Source organism: Embiotoca jacksoni, unplaced genomic scaffold, assembly GCF_022577435.1.
Source record: "Embiotoca jacksoni isolate LCO1_2020_lvr unplaced genomic scaffold, fEmbJac1.0.p SCAF_10, whole genome shotgun sequence".
Classification (NCBI taxonomy): Eukaryota; Metazoa; Chordata; class Actinopteri; family Embiotocidae; genus Embiotoca; species Embiotoca jacksoni.
The window spans coordinates 7751294-7767617 of NW_027185230.1; the positions used below are offsets into that span (position 1 = coordinate 7751294).

The 16324-nt window shown below is 39.3% G+C and overlaps 2 protein-coding genes across 3 annotated transcripts; one reads left to right on the forward strand and one right to left on the reverse strand.

The window, feature by feature from the left end:
* Positions 1-13: 13 nt before the first annotated feature.
* Positions 14-7622, forward strand: ak3 (adenylate kinase 3). The gene is made up of 6 exons (XM_069163494.1): positions 14-98; positions 197-503; positions 2191-2310; positions 2575-2747; positions 4694-4812; positions 5567-7622. The coding sequence occupies exons 2-6, from the start codon at positions 356-358 to the stop codon at positions 5676-5678; spliced, it is 672 nt and encodes a 223-aa protein (XP_069019595.1). The 5' UTR covers positions 14-98; positions 197-355; the 3' UTR covers positions 5679-7622.
* On the reverse strand, positions 7127-15792 carry cdc37l1 (cell division cycle 37-like 1). 2 transcript variants are annotated; one of them, XM_069163482.1, is made up of 7 exons: positions 15446-15792; positions 14341-14640; positions 14105-14198; positions 13475-13590; positions 12817-12939; positions 12343-12507; positions 7127-10616 (listed from the first exon to the last, which is right to left on the reverse strand). In XM_069163482.1, exons 1-7 carry the CDS (start codon positions 15548-15550, stop codon positions 10500-10502), a joined length of 1020 nt encoding a protein of 339 aa, XP_069019583.1. In that variant the 5' UTR covers positions 15551-15792; the 3' UTR covers positions 7127-10499. The 2 variants fall into 2 exon arrangements, with proteins under 2 accessions (XP_069019583.1, XP_069019574.1); XM_069163473.1 differs by having other exon boundaries at positions 7127-10619; positions 15446-15790.
* Positions 15793-16324: the final 532 nt, after the last annotated feature.

The window sequence follows — 16324 nt, forward strand, 5'->3', positions numbered from 1 at the left end:
GTGTTATATAACGAATACATAAAGTGCAAACAGGGACACAGACGACTAAGTTTTTCAACACGCCAGAGAAAGGAGCTCATTTTTCGTCGGAGTGCGTCGTGAGTTTAGTCAACGGTGTACATCCTCATTTGACATTGCCGCCTGCTGGCCGTATTTTTTTTCTCATCTCTTTCCTCTTCCTCCTTTTCCACTCCAGTTCTTCTGAAGAAACTGTCTGTTTAAGTCGCACCCACTCTTTATTACGTTGCGCACTTGGGAAGGGAAATACGCTGCAGACCTGCGCCGATCCAGCATCCAGGGCTTTCACAGTCATTCGGCTCGTAGAAACTCAAATTCAAGCCACATTCGTGTGAGAATGGTTCTACAAAGGCTTGTCCGTGCTGTCATCATGGGACCTCCGGGCTCGGGGAAAGGAACAGTATCTCTCCGCATATCCAAAAGTTTTGGCCTGAAACACATCTCGAGTGGGGACATCTTAAGAGCCAACATCAACGCAAAAACCGGTAAGAAAGTGTGTCCTCTCTAAATCAGGAAGAAGTGATCTTATAGGTCAACATTGTTTTACATGTTAACAAAGGAGATAGACATTTTCATATAATAACTGCAGATATGCTCCAAGCAGGCTATACACACAAAGTATTGTCTACAGTGTAGCAAATAAAAACTCTGCCCCCTAAGGTTTGTTGTCTGGACTAATATGATAAACACCCCTCCTACAACAGTCTGATGTATTGCTGTGATACCACAGGAATAGCAGTGAATTCCCTCTAGCCAAGGTCAAACTGGTTAGCAGGGTTACAGAAGGTGTTCTTTTATGTTTATACTGCAAACATTTGACCTATCATTACCTGAACTTTGGATGGAGGCTCGCTGCTCCTCAATATCACTTTGGATGAGGATAAAGAAAGTTGTAAAGATAACAGAAGCTTCGAACTTTTGTTCTTTGAGACGAGGAGCTACGGATCAAGAGGTTTGTTTTTACAATTGTATGACAGAGGAGCTGCGAGGTTAGAGAATCCCGCAAGTTTAAAGATTTCCCCAATTTGTAATAAAGCTTTAAATATTATTTATTAACACATAAATGTTTCCTCTTCATGCCAAGTTATTCCTTAAGCCTGCAGTGCACAGAGAGACACCCAGTTTAACTAAGTCCTTGCCTTGTTGGCAGGTGAGCAGCTCTATTTGGAGTTGGTTGGAAATCAAAGCAGTTCATCTTGATTAATTATCTCTGATTGGATTTTCCCAAAAAGTGTTTTGATTAGAACCTACGACTTTTACACTTTTGAGAGTTCTCATTCGTCATACAGAGAAAACTGCTCCTTCGAATTTTGGGTATGAGCACTGCAATTAATGAAACATAATCAACATTTTTCGAAATAATTTATATATATTTCCCAGAAGTAATCCTCCACGGTTGTCACTTTGCCAATAGCCGGCTCGTCTTTGCTTTCTTGTACTCAAGTTCAGTCAATCAGAAAACAGCAATTTGTTGAACAGACTGTTCACATGCAAGTTTTAACCTTTGCTCTGTTTGACATAAAAAAAAAAAAATCATAGCAGCAGATTAGCCCAGTCAGCTAATATCTGCAAGGCTTCTCAGAAAATTCCTTTCTTCAGCTGGACCTTGACCAGTTAAAGAGGAAGTGAAGGAAAACAAAGAGACCCTTGCTTTAACCTCCTTCTCTTGCACTATCTCTTTAAAGTTTCTACTGAGTTTGCATGATGGTAGAAAAAAAGTTCCACATTGTCACAGTGTTCTGCTTTTTCTGCTGAGTGCATTGTGGATCATCTTACATATTTTATCTGTAATCCAGCATGTCATATTATACCTTTGTAAATCTAAAATACTGTGTGTGTGTGTGTGTGTGTGTGTGTGTGTGTGTGTGTGTGTGTGTGTGTGTGTGAAGAGTGCCAGACTGCACAGAATTTGCTCATAAAGGAGGACCTGTTGCAAACACTGGCAGCATGAAGCAGCTTAAACATGCAAAAGTTTTTGTGAAGAAAATAAATATCATTATACTTTTGACAAGCAGGTACAGCTCATCTTTAATATTGTGAAAAAGGTAGCCTTCAAAAGTCAAGATTAAAAATGCAGGCATGAAAAAAAATACCCAATTTTGTTAAGTGTAACAGCATCCTGTCTGTCTGTCTGTCTGTCTGTCTGTCTGTCTGTCTGTCTGTCTGTGCCAGAGCTCGGTCTGCTGATGAAGTCCTGTATTGATCAGGGCCAGCTCGTACCTGATGACGTCATGTCTCGCCTCATCCTGAGTGACCTGAGAACAGTAGACCGTTGCAGCTGGCTGCTCGATGGTAGGAGCCCAAACGTTTTTATCAGCAGTTGTGACTTTTAAGAAATTATTGTTTGTACAACTGAATATTACCATGTTTTGCCCGAGGTCTCGCAGCCTGTGAGATCAGTCATTAATCTTTGCAGTTGGAGTTTGTTCTCTGAAAATAGATAAACCACTCAAGAGAATACTTAACTTGCACCTCAGGATATTTAATTCAGATTCTTCTCACAATCATCTTTGTTCCTTGTTCCCTTTGAGTTGCTTTCTTCTGTCTTTTTACCAGGTTTCCCTCGTACAGTATGTCAGGCAGAGGCTTTGGATGACACTTGCACTGTGGATACAGTCATCAACCTCAATGTACCTTTCCAGACCATTAAACAGAGGCTGACCTCTCGTTGGACTCACCTTCCAAGCGGCAGAATCTACAACACAGATTTCAACCCACCTAAAGTCCCTGTAAATACATTTTCACTTATTACTCCCTCCTTCTTTTGAGTGCTGGTTTATTGAAAGTTTCATACTGCTTTTAACCACCAAACTTTGCACAGCTGAAGTTGCGCAATGCCTTCACAGGATAAATCCCCTTGAAGTGTCTGTTTGTCAGATAGTCTTTACACTCAATCTGAGCTCAATAATAACAGTAAAAAGGAACAATTTGCTGTTCAAAATTGATCTTCATTTAAGATTAAGAACATTTTTATTTCTTGAGAACACTGAATTCTTGCTGTCAAAGTGTTTCTCAAAAACGTAAAGTCTTACTGCAAATAACACTGGCAACAATCTTTTCTGTTTGGTCTTTAAAATGTTAGAAATTGGAGAAAAATGTCAATTTCTTTTCCAAAGTCAAAGCTGCAGCCTAAAATGTCTGGTTTTGTCCCAACCACAAACAGTCCCAACCAAAGATCATTCAGTTTATTATCATGGAGGACTAAAGGAAGCAGAAAACACTCACATTTAAAGAGCTGGAATCAGAGAAATTGAGCTTCTTTTTAAAAAAAAAAAAAAAAAACAATATTAGCATGCAGTGTAAACAGAGAAAACAGACAACAACAAAATCAACACAAAGAGTTGCAAAGAGTGGCAGACAGAAACAAAAACTAGAAAGATAAAACAGAACAACAGGCCTGTTGTTTGCTGTGAAAATACAAGTGGAGACCTTTGCTCTGAAGATTTACTCAAGACCGTCAGAGTAGATTTGGTATTTTTAAAGAGACAGGAAGACTGGGAAGTAACCAAAATGGTTAATGTGATCTTTTATCGATTTTCACATTATCCACTTGCACGTGTTATTTGACTATTTGAACTCTGACTTTCTGACTGTTTTTTTTTAAACATCTTTCTTTTGTGACGATGTGTAATTGTTATTACATACTTATTACATTACATTACATAACATTATCAAGCTCTTCAGAGTTTGTTTGTTTTTACCTTTAAACATCTAGTATTTTCTATTATTATTATTATTATTAGTAGTAGTAGTATTAACAAGCATTAAGATTAAAACGACATAGGAGTAGGAATATTTAACTTTCTCCCTTGCCTGGCTCAGTTGACCGGCATATGTATTTGTACTAAGATAATTACATTATGTAGTAATTCTAAGTTATATAGTTATAGGTCAACAAAGTACAGTCTTCCAAATGATTTAGAGTTCCTATGTTAGTGGTTCACAGCTAATGTTGCTGTGGTGATGCGTTTTCTCTGTAGTGGTGATTTCCTGATCGATTTCCTGTCCAGTCTGGAGGAACAGCACATTTTCCGTTAATCATTACCACTTTATTACTCACACTCTTGTTTGACAGAGGACAATTTAACAGAAGCAGACGTAAGAACTTTAATAAAATCAGGCAACTTACACGGTTTAAAAATGCCAATCATTCTTTTTTTCTTCTGGTTCGCTGAGCAGCTGTCACTCACCAAGTAACAGTGAACACACTTAAAGATTATTTCAGTTCGTATATCTACCCAGATGTTGACAAATATTGGATGGATTGCCATAAAATTCTGCACATACATGTTAGTCCCATGCTGGTGTTAGCATTTAGCTATTAGTATAGCCGCACACTGTTGTTTTCGCTGGAGTCGACCCTCCTGTAAAGCTCTGTGATGTTGTAAATTAATGTTTCTCAGCCCTGGGCCTGAACATCCACTGCTCTGCTTGTCTCCATGTTCCAACACCTCTGCTTCATATTAGCATTGTCAGGCTTCTGCAGAGCTTGATGACAACTATGTTTCCTCATATCTTTCTGTTAAACATTTATTATATGATATTTCTACTTGTTTTTCAGGAGGTTCTGTATGATAAATAGTAAACTAAACCATGTGTAGCTTGCAGTAAACATGTTTTAAAGGTGCTAGAGTAATAAAATCAGCATCAACATGTGTTAATGTACTTTCTCCAGGGTTTTGATGACGAGACAGGCGAGCCTCTTGTCCAGAGGGATGATGACAAACAAGACACGGTCACACGGAGACTGAAGTCCTATGAAACCCAGACAGAGCCTGTCTTAGAGTACTACAGGTAGAGCATTAAAATGTCCATCACCTATATTAGCTATTTATTTTGCATCAATGCATAGAGACATGAAATGCAAAATGGGGTAAAAGTTTGATTGCATTACTGCATAAAGTCACACACAAGTGCACTGTGAATAAATGCTTAAATATAGGTAAAAGGCTACAACCTAATGCTACTGAACCTTGATCTTGGACCTTTTCTTCAGTGCATACTCTGCATAGTTGCTTGCATGACTGTAAAACTGCTTAAGAATCACATGCCAACAAGATAAGCTAGTTGTGTAGCTGGAATTTCCTCCTTATTAAATGAATAGATAAACATTGGTTTATCAGAATCAATAAAACCGAGGAAAAAAAGAGTGTAGTTTGCAAGTACATGCATCATATTTTCTATTTCTGGACTAATTGGGCAGGAAAATATATTACACTCTATTTATTCCCTTTAAGCCACAGGGATGTGCTGTCCCACTTATTTTTACCAGAGTGCTTGAAAGTTGGTTTATCATTTGCAGGAAGTAAAGAAAATTAAAGGCAGAGAATAGCAGAGGAGTGTTAATTTTACTGAAAACATATTTTACTTTGCTTGCAGTCTAACTTCTTTTATTTGCTGTACAGTATATTTTAAGAGTGTTCATGTTCTTAGTTCTGTGTGTTAATAACTGATTAATAGGACACGCTTGTATATTTGTAATTGCTGTCTTGTAATATTGGAATAACAGTTTAAATAGTGACTGTTTTCTGTGTTTTTGCCCATTCAGGAGTAAAGGTGTGCTTGAGACCTTCTCGGGGACAGAAACCAACAAGATATGGCCACATGTTGAGGTGTTCCTGCACAGAAAATTGGCCGCAATCAGTCAGAGAATGGCATAGAAAGCCTGAGAAGAACGCACACAAAGGGCTTAAGTTTACCAGCCACTTTCTATGAAACAAAAGGAGAGCCACCTATGTTGTAGTAATATATTTTGCATTTTCAAAATAAGGATCAAGTTCATATACAGTAATTGATGTTGTCCAACACAAGTGCAAATGTTGGGAAGCTTCACTTTTGAAATGCTCACTTTATGACTGTGGCTCTGTTTCCACATTGTGGCTCAAACGAGTTTTGAGTACCTCAGGGTGTGTGTGCAAAATCCTTCAAACATACACTTCATATTAATTGTCTCCTCATTCCATAATGTGCCTTTATAAACCAGCAAGACCCCGAGGTCTATCTAAGAGACCTTACAGATTATTTTCTGTATTTTCTATGAGAAATCCTATAGTGAACTTTCACCTCAAGCATAACAAAGGTGTGACTAACTGCCTTACTGGGACTGTTTCTTATAGCTACCTAAAAGGGAAATATGCCATGTAATACCAATTACTGTAAATTCAATATTACACTCCAGTGCCTTTTGTTGCTTCTGACAATGTAACAAGTAGCTCAGTGAATGTAGTTTGTAAATACTTTTTTATGAGGATGGATTAAATCCATATAAAATATTCTATAAATCCACCACACTTATATTTAATATTTCTAATCATCACAAGGAACCATTATTGTGTAACAGCTTCTTTCAACCACCTCAAGTCTTAGTGGCGCTTCTGAAACATGCCACATTATTTCCATGTTAACCAGACATTCCTTGTTGTCTATCGACTGATGTTTGCCTTTTACTGTGACTTGACACCTGAAAAATATATTAACACGTATGTTAACACAGTTTGTACGCGGCTATCGTCTTATCGAAGGATATCAGAGTTTAAAGTTGACCTGCTGTATTTTTGCACTTCGCTCCAGATAATGTTTTGTCAGGTTAAAAGCCACAAACTAACTTGCCATGCAATGTAATGTATGGATTGATTGTTTCCTGGTTATCCTGTGTACTCCTCAGCACTTGAATACAATGTTTGAAAGTATATTTTCTCTTCAGAGATATAACTGTGTCACATGTATTTATGAATCAGAATAAAGGTATAATACTGTAACCAGAATGACACAATTTAGAATCCCAGTCGTTGTTTTAATTTAACTGATTTGGACTGCCCCTAAAATAGTTAAAGTTGTAACCCATCAACCTAATATTGCTCCCCAGCTGCAGAACCAGTTTTATTTTTTTTCCCATGCATTCTTGATTGCCAAAACACAGCGTCTACACTACCCACAATGTAACTACTGTTTTGGTGTTATGCTAATGGAGGCTGATTTAGCCTTGACCCTCTAGCCTACAACTGAAATGGCCAGCAGGCTACAGAGATCTGGTGAGCTCACTTCTTTCAAACTTCTCTTCTACCCCAACCGACTCGTTATACATGTATCTGAATTCACACAAAACTCCTTCAGCAGCCACAAAAGGCTTTACACAACTTTATTTTACATATGCAGTAGCACTCCCAGGACCTGTAAAGAGACTTTGAGGTGTAAAATCAATGGAGTCTCCCTAGTATTTAATGACAAAGCCATTTTGAAGTTCTCAAGTTTTAAATGTCAAAGGGTCCCATTGTGTAGTTACTGCAAGTTTACAATGAACTGTAGTGACTGACAAGACACAAACATTTACTGCAGCTCTGGTTTTGTATTTGAGTTGCTAGAGGAGCAAGAAAAGCTAAATCTCATACCATTTTCCTAAAGCTTGTTGCTAAGTGACAGTAACATGTCCTACACCAAGTCTCAAGACACAGACTCTGATCCACTTCAGGAACACAGGATTAAGGAGGTCAAGACACCAGAGACAGTGGACACAGTTTCAGTACAGCAATATAGGCCCAACAATTATTTTGCATAGTTGAATAGTCGTGGTGGACAAAAAAAAAAAAAAAAGTAGAAAAAGAAAACATTTAAGTCCACAACAGCACATCATTTAGCCTCACTACTGAAAATACCTGTCTTTGTGTTATTACATTTTTCATGATACTTTTTATATATGAACTGCTCCAGACCTGTGCTGCACAGAGCAGATGTAAATCAGTGAAATAATGACTCATTGAGAGATGATGATAGCTGCATTGCACCATCAACAATGCATCACACAGCAGCTTCAAGTCAGGAACTATATTTAACGCATCATAATGCACAGACCGCAGTAAAAATCCTACTGATCGTGCTGCTCAGTGGATTTTTTTTTTTATGCTGATTTTTGTTGTATTGTTAAATAAAGACTATTATTATAAAAAGGAACAGATAAACTGGAAACCTAATAAATCTGGCAACAGCTCCCCTGTGACAAAAAAAAAAGGCAGCTAACAACAGAATACAAGAGTAAAACAAAACACAATTCTGCATGACTGGACACACAACAAAAAAGTGACAAAATCAATAATACAGGATGAGGAAGAATAATAAAGTCAAGTGCTTCAAACACACCCCTTGACCTATTCAAAATGATTTGTTTTGAAAAGAGAAATATAAAGTGCAGGACACATTCAGATGCAGAGATCTCCTTTCTGCATACACACATACTTTAAAAGTCTCTTGATGGAGAGCTTAGCCCTTTTTTTCCTTCTCTTCTCCATACTGGTGGTTTTTGTTTTGTTTTGTTTTTAGCTCCAACTCGGGTGTTGATACCAGAATCAAGAACTTTAAAACAAAACGCAGACGAAAGTCTGCAGAGCACTTATTAGGGAAACTGGTGGTTGTGACTTGGTTTCAAGTGCTGGGTACTCAATGCAAGCTGGTAACAAAAATGACAAATGTGGCATGATTTGAAATGTGTTGGTTAAAATGATAGATTTTGATTATGTGAACCAATGAAGCACTCAATCCCAAGGGAGCAAAATATTGTATATGATGTTGTCTCAAATACTAAAAACCATGCACTATTACTCAGTATTCATCTTTGCCATATAGGAAGCTGCTTCAATTTGTAACAAACTATTTTTGTGAAAAGCTAAAAAATGTTGTCACTGAAAAGAAAGAACCAATGCTGTGAAGTGCACAACAATTACTTTTGTGGATTACGACTCCTTGTAGGCGTGTTGTCTCCTGGGTGAATTTATATCCATTTTGTCAGCACAGTTCAACTAACAAAACAGATAAAACCTTAGTGCCAAAGATGCATGTTAATAAGGGTTGAAAATTACATTTGTTTAATTACAAACCCTCCAGACAACACTAAGGAAGACTTTTTGGAAAACAGAATATCACCACCTTTATCCTCTTTTATTTAAGAGATCCTCAACTTGTATCAACAGCTTTGTCACCCTGTCACACAGCCAAGTGTTTAAAGTAAAAGATGTAAGGCCACATTGATGATCACAACCATTCTGCATTAGTAAAAGCAGTGTTGTCTGATAAAAGGATCTGTTTTATTGAGCGCTTCAGATTGTTATACCTAAAAAGAAAGAAGAAAAGCCACTCTTGATGTCCTTACTGGCACAACAAGGAATGGCAACAATCAGGTAATGACACAGTAACTGTACTGTATGACAAAAGCTGCGCTAAAGTTGAAACACAAGTTTTTGACTTGTTAATTATTTTTAAACTGTGTTAACTGAAAGGGCCTCCACACATGCGGCTTTATTTATCCTCTTTTATAATCAGCCTGAGAGGCCTGTGAGCTCGTGTGCAACTTCTTAACATGCAGATCAGGTGTGAGCCTGAAAGCTGTGGAAGCCAATAGGGCCAATCTGGCCAATCCAATTTTTACTTGGATTATACTTTCAATCTGGTCTGTCAAAATAATGGCTGAAGATAGCATGCAAATCCAGGAAACTACAACTGAAACACTCTTGCTTTCTGTTTGTACCATAGACTGTATATAAAAGTTTGTACTAGAGATTCAGACATGAAACATATTCAAACAGCTCTTTGCACATTATAATAAAACGAGTAAGATCGCTTATAGTGAGCCAATTTATGTCACACAAATTGAAGGGATGTGATGTCTAGTTTTTTTTATCAATGTTATGGTACGAAAATGACCTCAAGCCAAACTCTCAGGCAACATTTGTCTTATACTACTCCAAACATGCTAAGCTCTTTGTTATAAAAAGCATGTTTTTTTTCCTCATGATTTACATGTAATAATTCAACAGGTCACACATACCAAAAAGTACACTTTCTTTTTAAAGTAGTTACCTTATACTGGACCTGTAGATCAGACAGTGTTACATTTAACCTCATATCACAGTTTGCAATACTGTACATACAACTTTTTGGCTTAATATTATTTGCAGCCATTGATCTGTTATGCTCCTCTCAAACTTAACCTTTAACAATCTTCCTCGAATGTCTCCTGACCCGAGTCCTGCTTCAGGCATTGGATTTGGTACCTCTCTGACTGTATTGGTTTTAGTATTGTTTGTGTTGTCTGGATAAAACATGTTGTTAGTCAGTTATCTTTGCTTTTTTTGTGTGTGTGTGTGAGGAAATTTCTCTGATCAGTGAGAAATAGAAAATAACTGGCTTGGAGCATGTAAGAACTCCCGTCTGTCAAACAGTGGTTATGGCACAACATGCATTTAGCTGGCAAAAGACACTGCAGGAGCCAGCTCATCAGACACCAACCACGGCCACACACTAACGGCAACACAGATAATTGTTTGTCATTCGTGACACATTATTCCCCGCAGGCTCTTCACTGAAAATCGCAGTTTAAGTGACTGATGATAATGTCTGTTCCTTTTAGTATAAAGAGGGGCTTGAAACTCAGGGTGTTCCCAGACGGGGAGATGATGGAGATGGAAGAAAGGCAGGGGCAGATCCTACGATCTCTAAGAGGTCTCCATCATGCGCATGTCGTCTGTCTCTGTGGAGTCATCCTTTGTCCACCACCCTGTGCTTGTCCAAAGTCCGGCCTCTAAACAGCGCTTCATAGGATACTCTGACACCTGCTGGGGGAAGACAGGAGAGGTCCAACTGAAAAAACAATCAGGAGGTGAGGATTGTCATGCTCAAATCAGAATAAAAATAGGTTTAAAGGGAGAGAGGGAGGGATTAACCTAATGTAACTTTGTTAGAGGGATTATAATGGCTGTGTAACTGCACTCTGCCTTTGCAACATCTTATGTACTGATCTGAGCTGAAACTAAAATTTCAATCGTTGTCACTTCAAATTTCTGGCTGTGCAGATTGTACCAAGACAAATCTGTGCAGGCAGTTTCTCAAATATGTATCCTACACCTACACCCTAGAAACTGAGTTCAAAATGAGGTGAAGTGAGATGTTTCTAGAGGAAAAACCGCACAAATTCTAAATCAGGACCAGCTTCAGTTTCAACAGGCTTCATGCCCCTTGAGAAGAGAAGGAGGTTTTTTTTTCTTCTCTCTCTGTGTAGATACTTGGCAGCTTGTCAACCTTTGGGGCCAACAGAAGGGTGGCAGCCCCATTGTCTCTCACTTACAAAGGGCTTTCAAACTGCAATGATCAAGTTTAGCAGGTAGTCTGTGTTATATGCCGATTGGACACTTTCACACATGACTTCATCTGAATATTGAAATTCCTACCCAAAATAAAAAAATCTCTTTCATGTCTGTATTTAGTTTACACTGTCATGCACAATAGTGACATGTAATGTGTATGAAACGGGCAGCTTAGGACTCTTGAGAGTGACCACTTGATTACACTGTGACCGATTAAACTGGTTGAAGCTGGCAGAGTTCCACTTTGTGAACTTTGTGGTTGCACAAAGTTCAGACCGGCACTTTTTGCACACTTTATTGAGTTGTCAATTTAATATTTAAATGGATGTTTGCCCTTTAACTTAAGTGAAAACTTTGCTGTTGCAGAAGTGCATCCTGGTTTGCTTCATTAATCCTTGAGATGCATATCAGGACAAAACCTGAGCCTCGTCATCCAAGGAGCTCTCTGTTGACCACCATGATAAAACTGGAGTGAGGCGGAGTTCAGTGAAAGGGTATGAAACCATTTATCATTTTATTTGAAGTCAAGAAATCATTCAGAACTTCAGATCGTCAGTTATGAAGAATACATAACCACAAAACCAAAATCAGGTATATGAACCATTTCACTACGTGCTGTTTCTTTTAATGATAATGCCTGTTGATCAGCTCCAAAAAAAAATAAAAAAAAAATTCAGGGATGTAACACAAGTAGAAACATCAACTGTGAAGCTGTAGTCACATTAACAACATGGATCTGCACTTCATAGTTAGCAGCTTTTAGCTTGTGATATCTCACGTCCAGAGAGTCAGATGTTTACAGATTAGTGTGGATGCAGTAATGATGTTTGAAGGAGGATTTTCTGCCAAGTTTCTGTCTGCAAATGCTTTAAGCACATCTTGTCTCCTTGGTAACCTCGGCAACATGGTGAACCCTCAGTCCTGGTTTGAAGGTAAACTCAACTTTGGCCACCGGTGCTAAATTGTGCAGTTTTATTCTGTGTTTCCTGTGAATCCCTCCCAGCTGCTTTAAAGTACACACGATAGATACACATGTCTTGAAAGTGAACATGAGCAGGCAAATATGAAAATAAGTGTCAGCATGAGAGAGGACTAATACACAATACCTCAATGGGGTCATCTCACAGCTGCATGGTGTAACTGCAAGAGGCTACAAGCCTCAATGGTACTCGGAGAAAGACCAAAGAGCACTTACTGGAGGTACTGTCTCTTCTTTGGGGTCGAGTCTGCACTTTGTGCCACTGTTCTGCTGTGCAGTGCTGGACGTATCCTCTCTACATTTGAGTGTGTATTCTTTAACTCTCTGTTTGAAGGCCCCAAGTTCTGTGTAGAAGACCTCTAAGTAGACATCTTGTCCTTCCTACAAAGCAACAAAGGCAATAATATTAGGTAAGGTGGCTTCAAGAAAACAACACTTGTCTGAAGGGGGATTAAGGTAATTTAACTTCCACTGTTCACAACAATAATAGCAAAACCCAAGAGTAAATCCACTTAAAACAAAATAAAAATAATAATGCTTGCAAGCTTTTGTCTCCCTGAAGAAATCCTGGATGGAGTTGCTAACTCAGGAAAGCTGTGATAAATGTTGTTACTGTATACAGTAGTATAAAAGCCACAGGGAGGTACAGGACATTCAATAATCAGATATGTGTGTGTGTGTGTGTCTTACTTTGGCTTTGTGAAAGAACTGTCTGAAGCAGCCTCGAGGATCCTGCCGAGAATTCAAAGCCATCTCCAGGATGAACTGCATAACCACAGCTTGGTGCGCCACCTGCTCCATCAGTGCTTCTTTCTGCAGGACACAAAACACAAAGCTGGTTTCAGAATGTCTGGTTACCTGTTTAACTTCTCTAGGTGTGTAAAGCACTTTTTTTTCTTTTTTTTTTCAAACCTATACTCATTTTCCAGTTGCATTTGAAATTACTTGTACAATACAGTAATTACTGAATTCTATTAATTGTATGTAATGTTGTATATACTGTATTTACAGCTACTGAGGACTGTAAACTCACTGCAGCGCCAGTCAATAAGTTATCTTCTTAACTTGTCAAGATGTCTGAAGCATCTGACTGAAGATGTTGGATTTCTACAGAGCCTGGACACTACAATTGTATATTCTGGATATCTAGCACCCTCACATTGTGTGTCACTACATCAGTGGAGAGTGAAGATTTATTTGTAAGGTTAAACATATCTGACATTTGGACATCTATTGCAAACAATGATAGCGTTTTAATATTCAGGTCATTGTCTGTGTGTCTTAATTTGTAAATCATTAAAAATTGAATCCCTCAGTGATATTTTTCATTGTCATATGAGCACCTCACCCCTTCTTGCTGCAGTCTCATGCACCACAGAATTAAGTAGTTGGCAGTTTCCTCACAGATGAGCTGAGGAATGTCTGCAAGGAAGCGTTGACTGTCGTCCCATCTCCGCAACATACCTGCAAAGAGTAACAAAGCATATCAGTTTGCCTTATAAAGACTTACAAAAAAAAAAAAAAAAAAGGCACCATATGGAGAATTTTGCAAGTTAAACTATGGTTGGAAAAGAAAAAATAGTAGAGATAGTTACTTATTCAAAACAAGATCTGCACACTTTGCTACCGTCTTGGGACAAAAATAAAGGGTGAAAAAAACCACAACAAAATACATTTTGCACTGTTAGGCATTTAAGTTGTTTTGGGAACATGCTTGTGTGAGTTTCTTTCAGCTTGTTGATTCAGCACTTCTGCTTCCACACCAAGAAATGTGTAGCCTGCGGTTTACAAGTATACACGTGAAAACTAAATATGACATGTTCCAGTGAGGCTGGGGGAAAAAAAATCCTGCATAAACCTGCAGCAATCTTTAAGCCACATTTTATTTAACTTAAAAAAAAACAACAACTAAACACTTATTTTTTTTGCTGTTAATCTGAGGGCGAGGCAAGACATTGTAATTTAGTGTGTCACTTACCAAAATGCCTGAGCTCTTCTTCATACTTTTGGAGAAAAGTTTTGCACTTGTCCTGATCCATGTCTACAGGCTGATTTTGGACATTGATTATACTCTGGAGCAGAGAGAAGACATGCAGTGAGTGAGTGTTTATGATTATATGACTACGTGGTCAGTAGAGAGAACGTCCACACAAACAAGTAGCTGCAAGTTCTGTTTGCAATTATTGTATTTGATTTATGTATTTACAGATTTACCTTGTTGAAAACATCCCAACTTCCAACAGCTCTGAGGACAGGACTGCGGCTGGGTTCCTGACCTCCCAGCATGCTCTCCTTCCTGCGCCACTCCTCCTCAGTGTGCGTGAGCTCTGTGGGGCAGGCCAGAGACCGAGCACGCTCCTGCTCCAGTGACTCAGAGCTGTGCACTCCTAAAGAGCATAGCTGGTCCTGCGCCTCGGCCAGTCTCCAGCTGGAGACGATGGAGGCCTTCACACAGCGCTGCTGGCTCTGGCAGAGCGACGCCATGGCACAATCACAAAGGTGCGATGATGCTGGCTGGTGTTTGGTAAATGGAAATAAAAAGGGATTAGTCAAATACTGCCAGTGCAGTCAAATTACAAATCCATACTTTTTACAAGTAGAATAGAAATAGAATAAAGTTGTGCATTTTAATTTGCTTAATGTAATCCATCTATTGCACCTTTTAAATGAAACATGCGGAAGTCACAGAGGCCACATGAGCAACATCCTCCCGAAAGGCCTCCACGTCACCGGGGGCCTTTAAATTGTGAATATTAATCCATTTTCGCGCACACAATTTCTACCTAGTTTGAACATGTGTTTTGAACAGCTGACAAACTGCTGCATCATTGTGAGTCACATATTAAATGTAGGCCATGAGCCCGTCATGACCACCAACATACTGTATTATTTGATACGGGGTGAGGCGCGGGAGGGCTAAAAATAAATACAAGCGCGTTTCCATTTACTCATGCTTTGACATGGCTGCCAAACAAACCAAATGGCTTTTCTAGCCATTACGCACAGCTGTCAAGTGTCCGGGGACATCGAGGACACGAGGTGAACGAGCAGCTCTGCAGACAGGACACTGATGAAGTGTTGCACCGAGACAGCTGCACTCTCCAAGCAAACTGATTCCACCGTTGTGAAGTTCAGAAACAGGGCTACTGGATAAATAAAGTGTAACACCGCGTACGACAGCCTGTAACTCACAAAGTACTCACTTGTCAGGATGCGTAACTTTGGCACGGACTCACTTTAATGGCTTAGCTGGTTAGCACGCTCTTAATACCGTTACGTTAACACCTTCCGGGGGCCAAAAGGACGGGGAGCCCATTACCTGTCGGTGAGGACGGACACCACCGAGGCCGTCGTGCGTCGAAGCTGGGTCCCTGCTGGACTCTCCGTCGGGGGGACACGAAGCTCCGTTGCCCAGCCACTCCATGACTTGAGAAAGCAACTAGCTGGCTACTAGCTCTGTTGTGATGGGGGGGGGACCTGCCAGCTTCTAATGTTTGGAGAACCAGGAACAGCGTGGCTCTCTTTCTTTCTTTCTTTTTTCCTCCAGCTGTCTTCAAGAGTTATTCATGATCTGAGAGTCAGCAGAGCAGAACGAGGAATCCGATGCACCACTCGAGCCCTCCAGCTCCTGTAGATGACAACGTTAAGCTACAATAACAACAACTGCTGGCTGTCCTCAGTGTCTCTGTGGCGTCTGTCGAAGAGGTGACGCGCGGGACACGTGGTAAACAACTTTGATCACGTGACACGGCGTCACGCCCACTGACTTCTAATCCGCTCCAATGAATTATTCAATAATTAACTTTTTCTTTTTCTTTTTTTTATATAAATATTCGGTCTAGGAAGGGACACAACCGGTGGTGGAAGAAGTACTCAGGGTCTTCACTTCAGTAAGAGGACGCCACAAGTAAGAGTCCCCGCATTCAAAAAGCTTGTAGCTAAGAATTAACAGAAAAATGTACTTAAAGTATTAAAAGTAAAAAAAAAAAAAAAAATGCTCCCTGTCACTGTTTGAGTGTTAAATATGATGTTTCTGGATTAATATGACTGCTGAATTAATAGGCTATGCATTTTGCATTTTACTGCTTTGGTTGTTTAAGGTTCTCCTGATTGTAACAGCTTTATGAAGGCCTAATGTTGATTAAGTTTAATCTACAGTAATGCGTTTAATCTACAGTATACGATCATCATGTCTGTA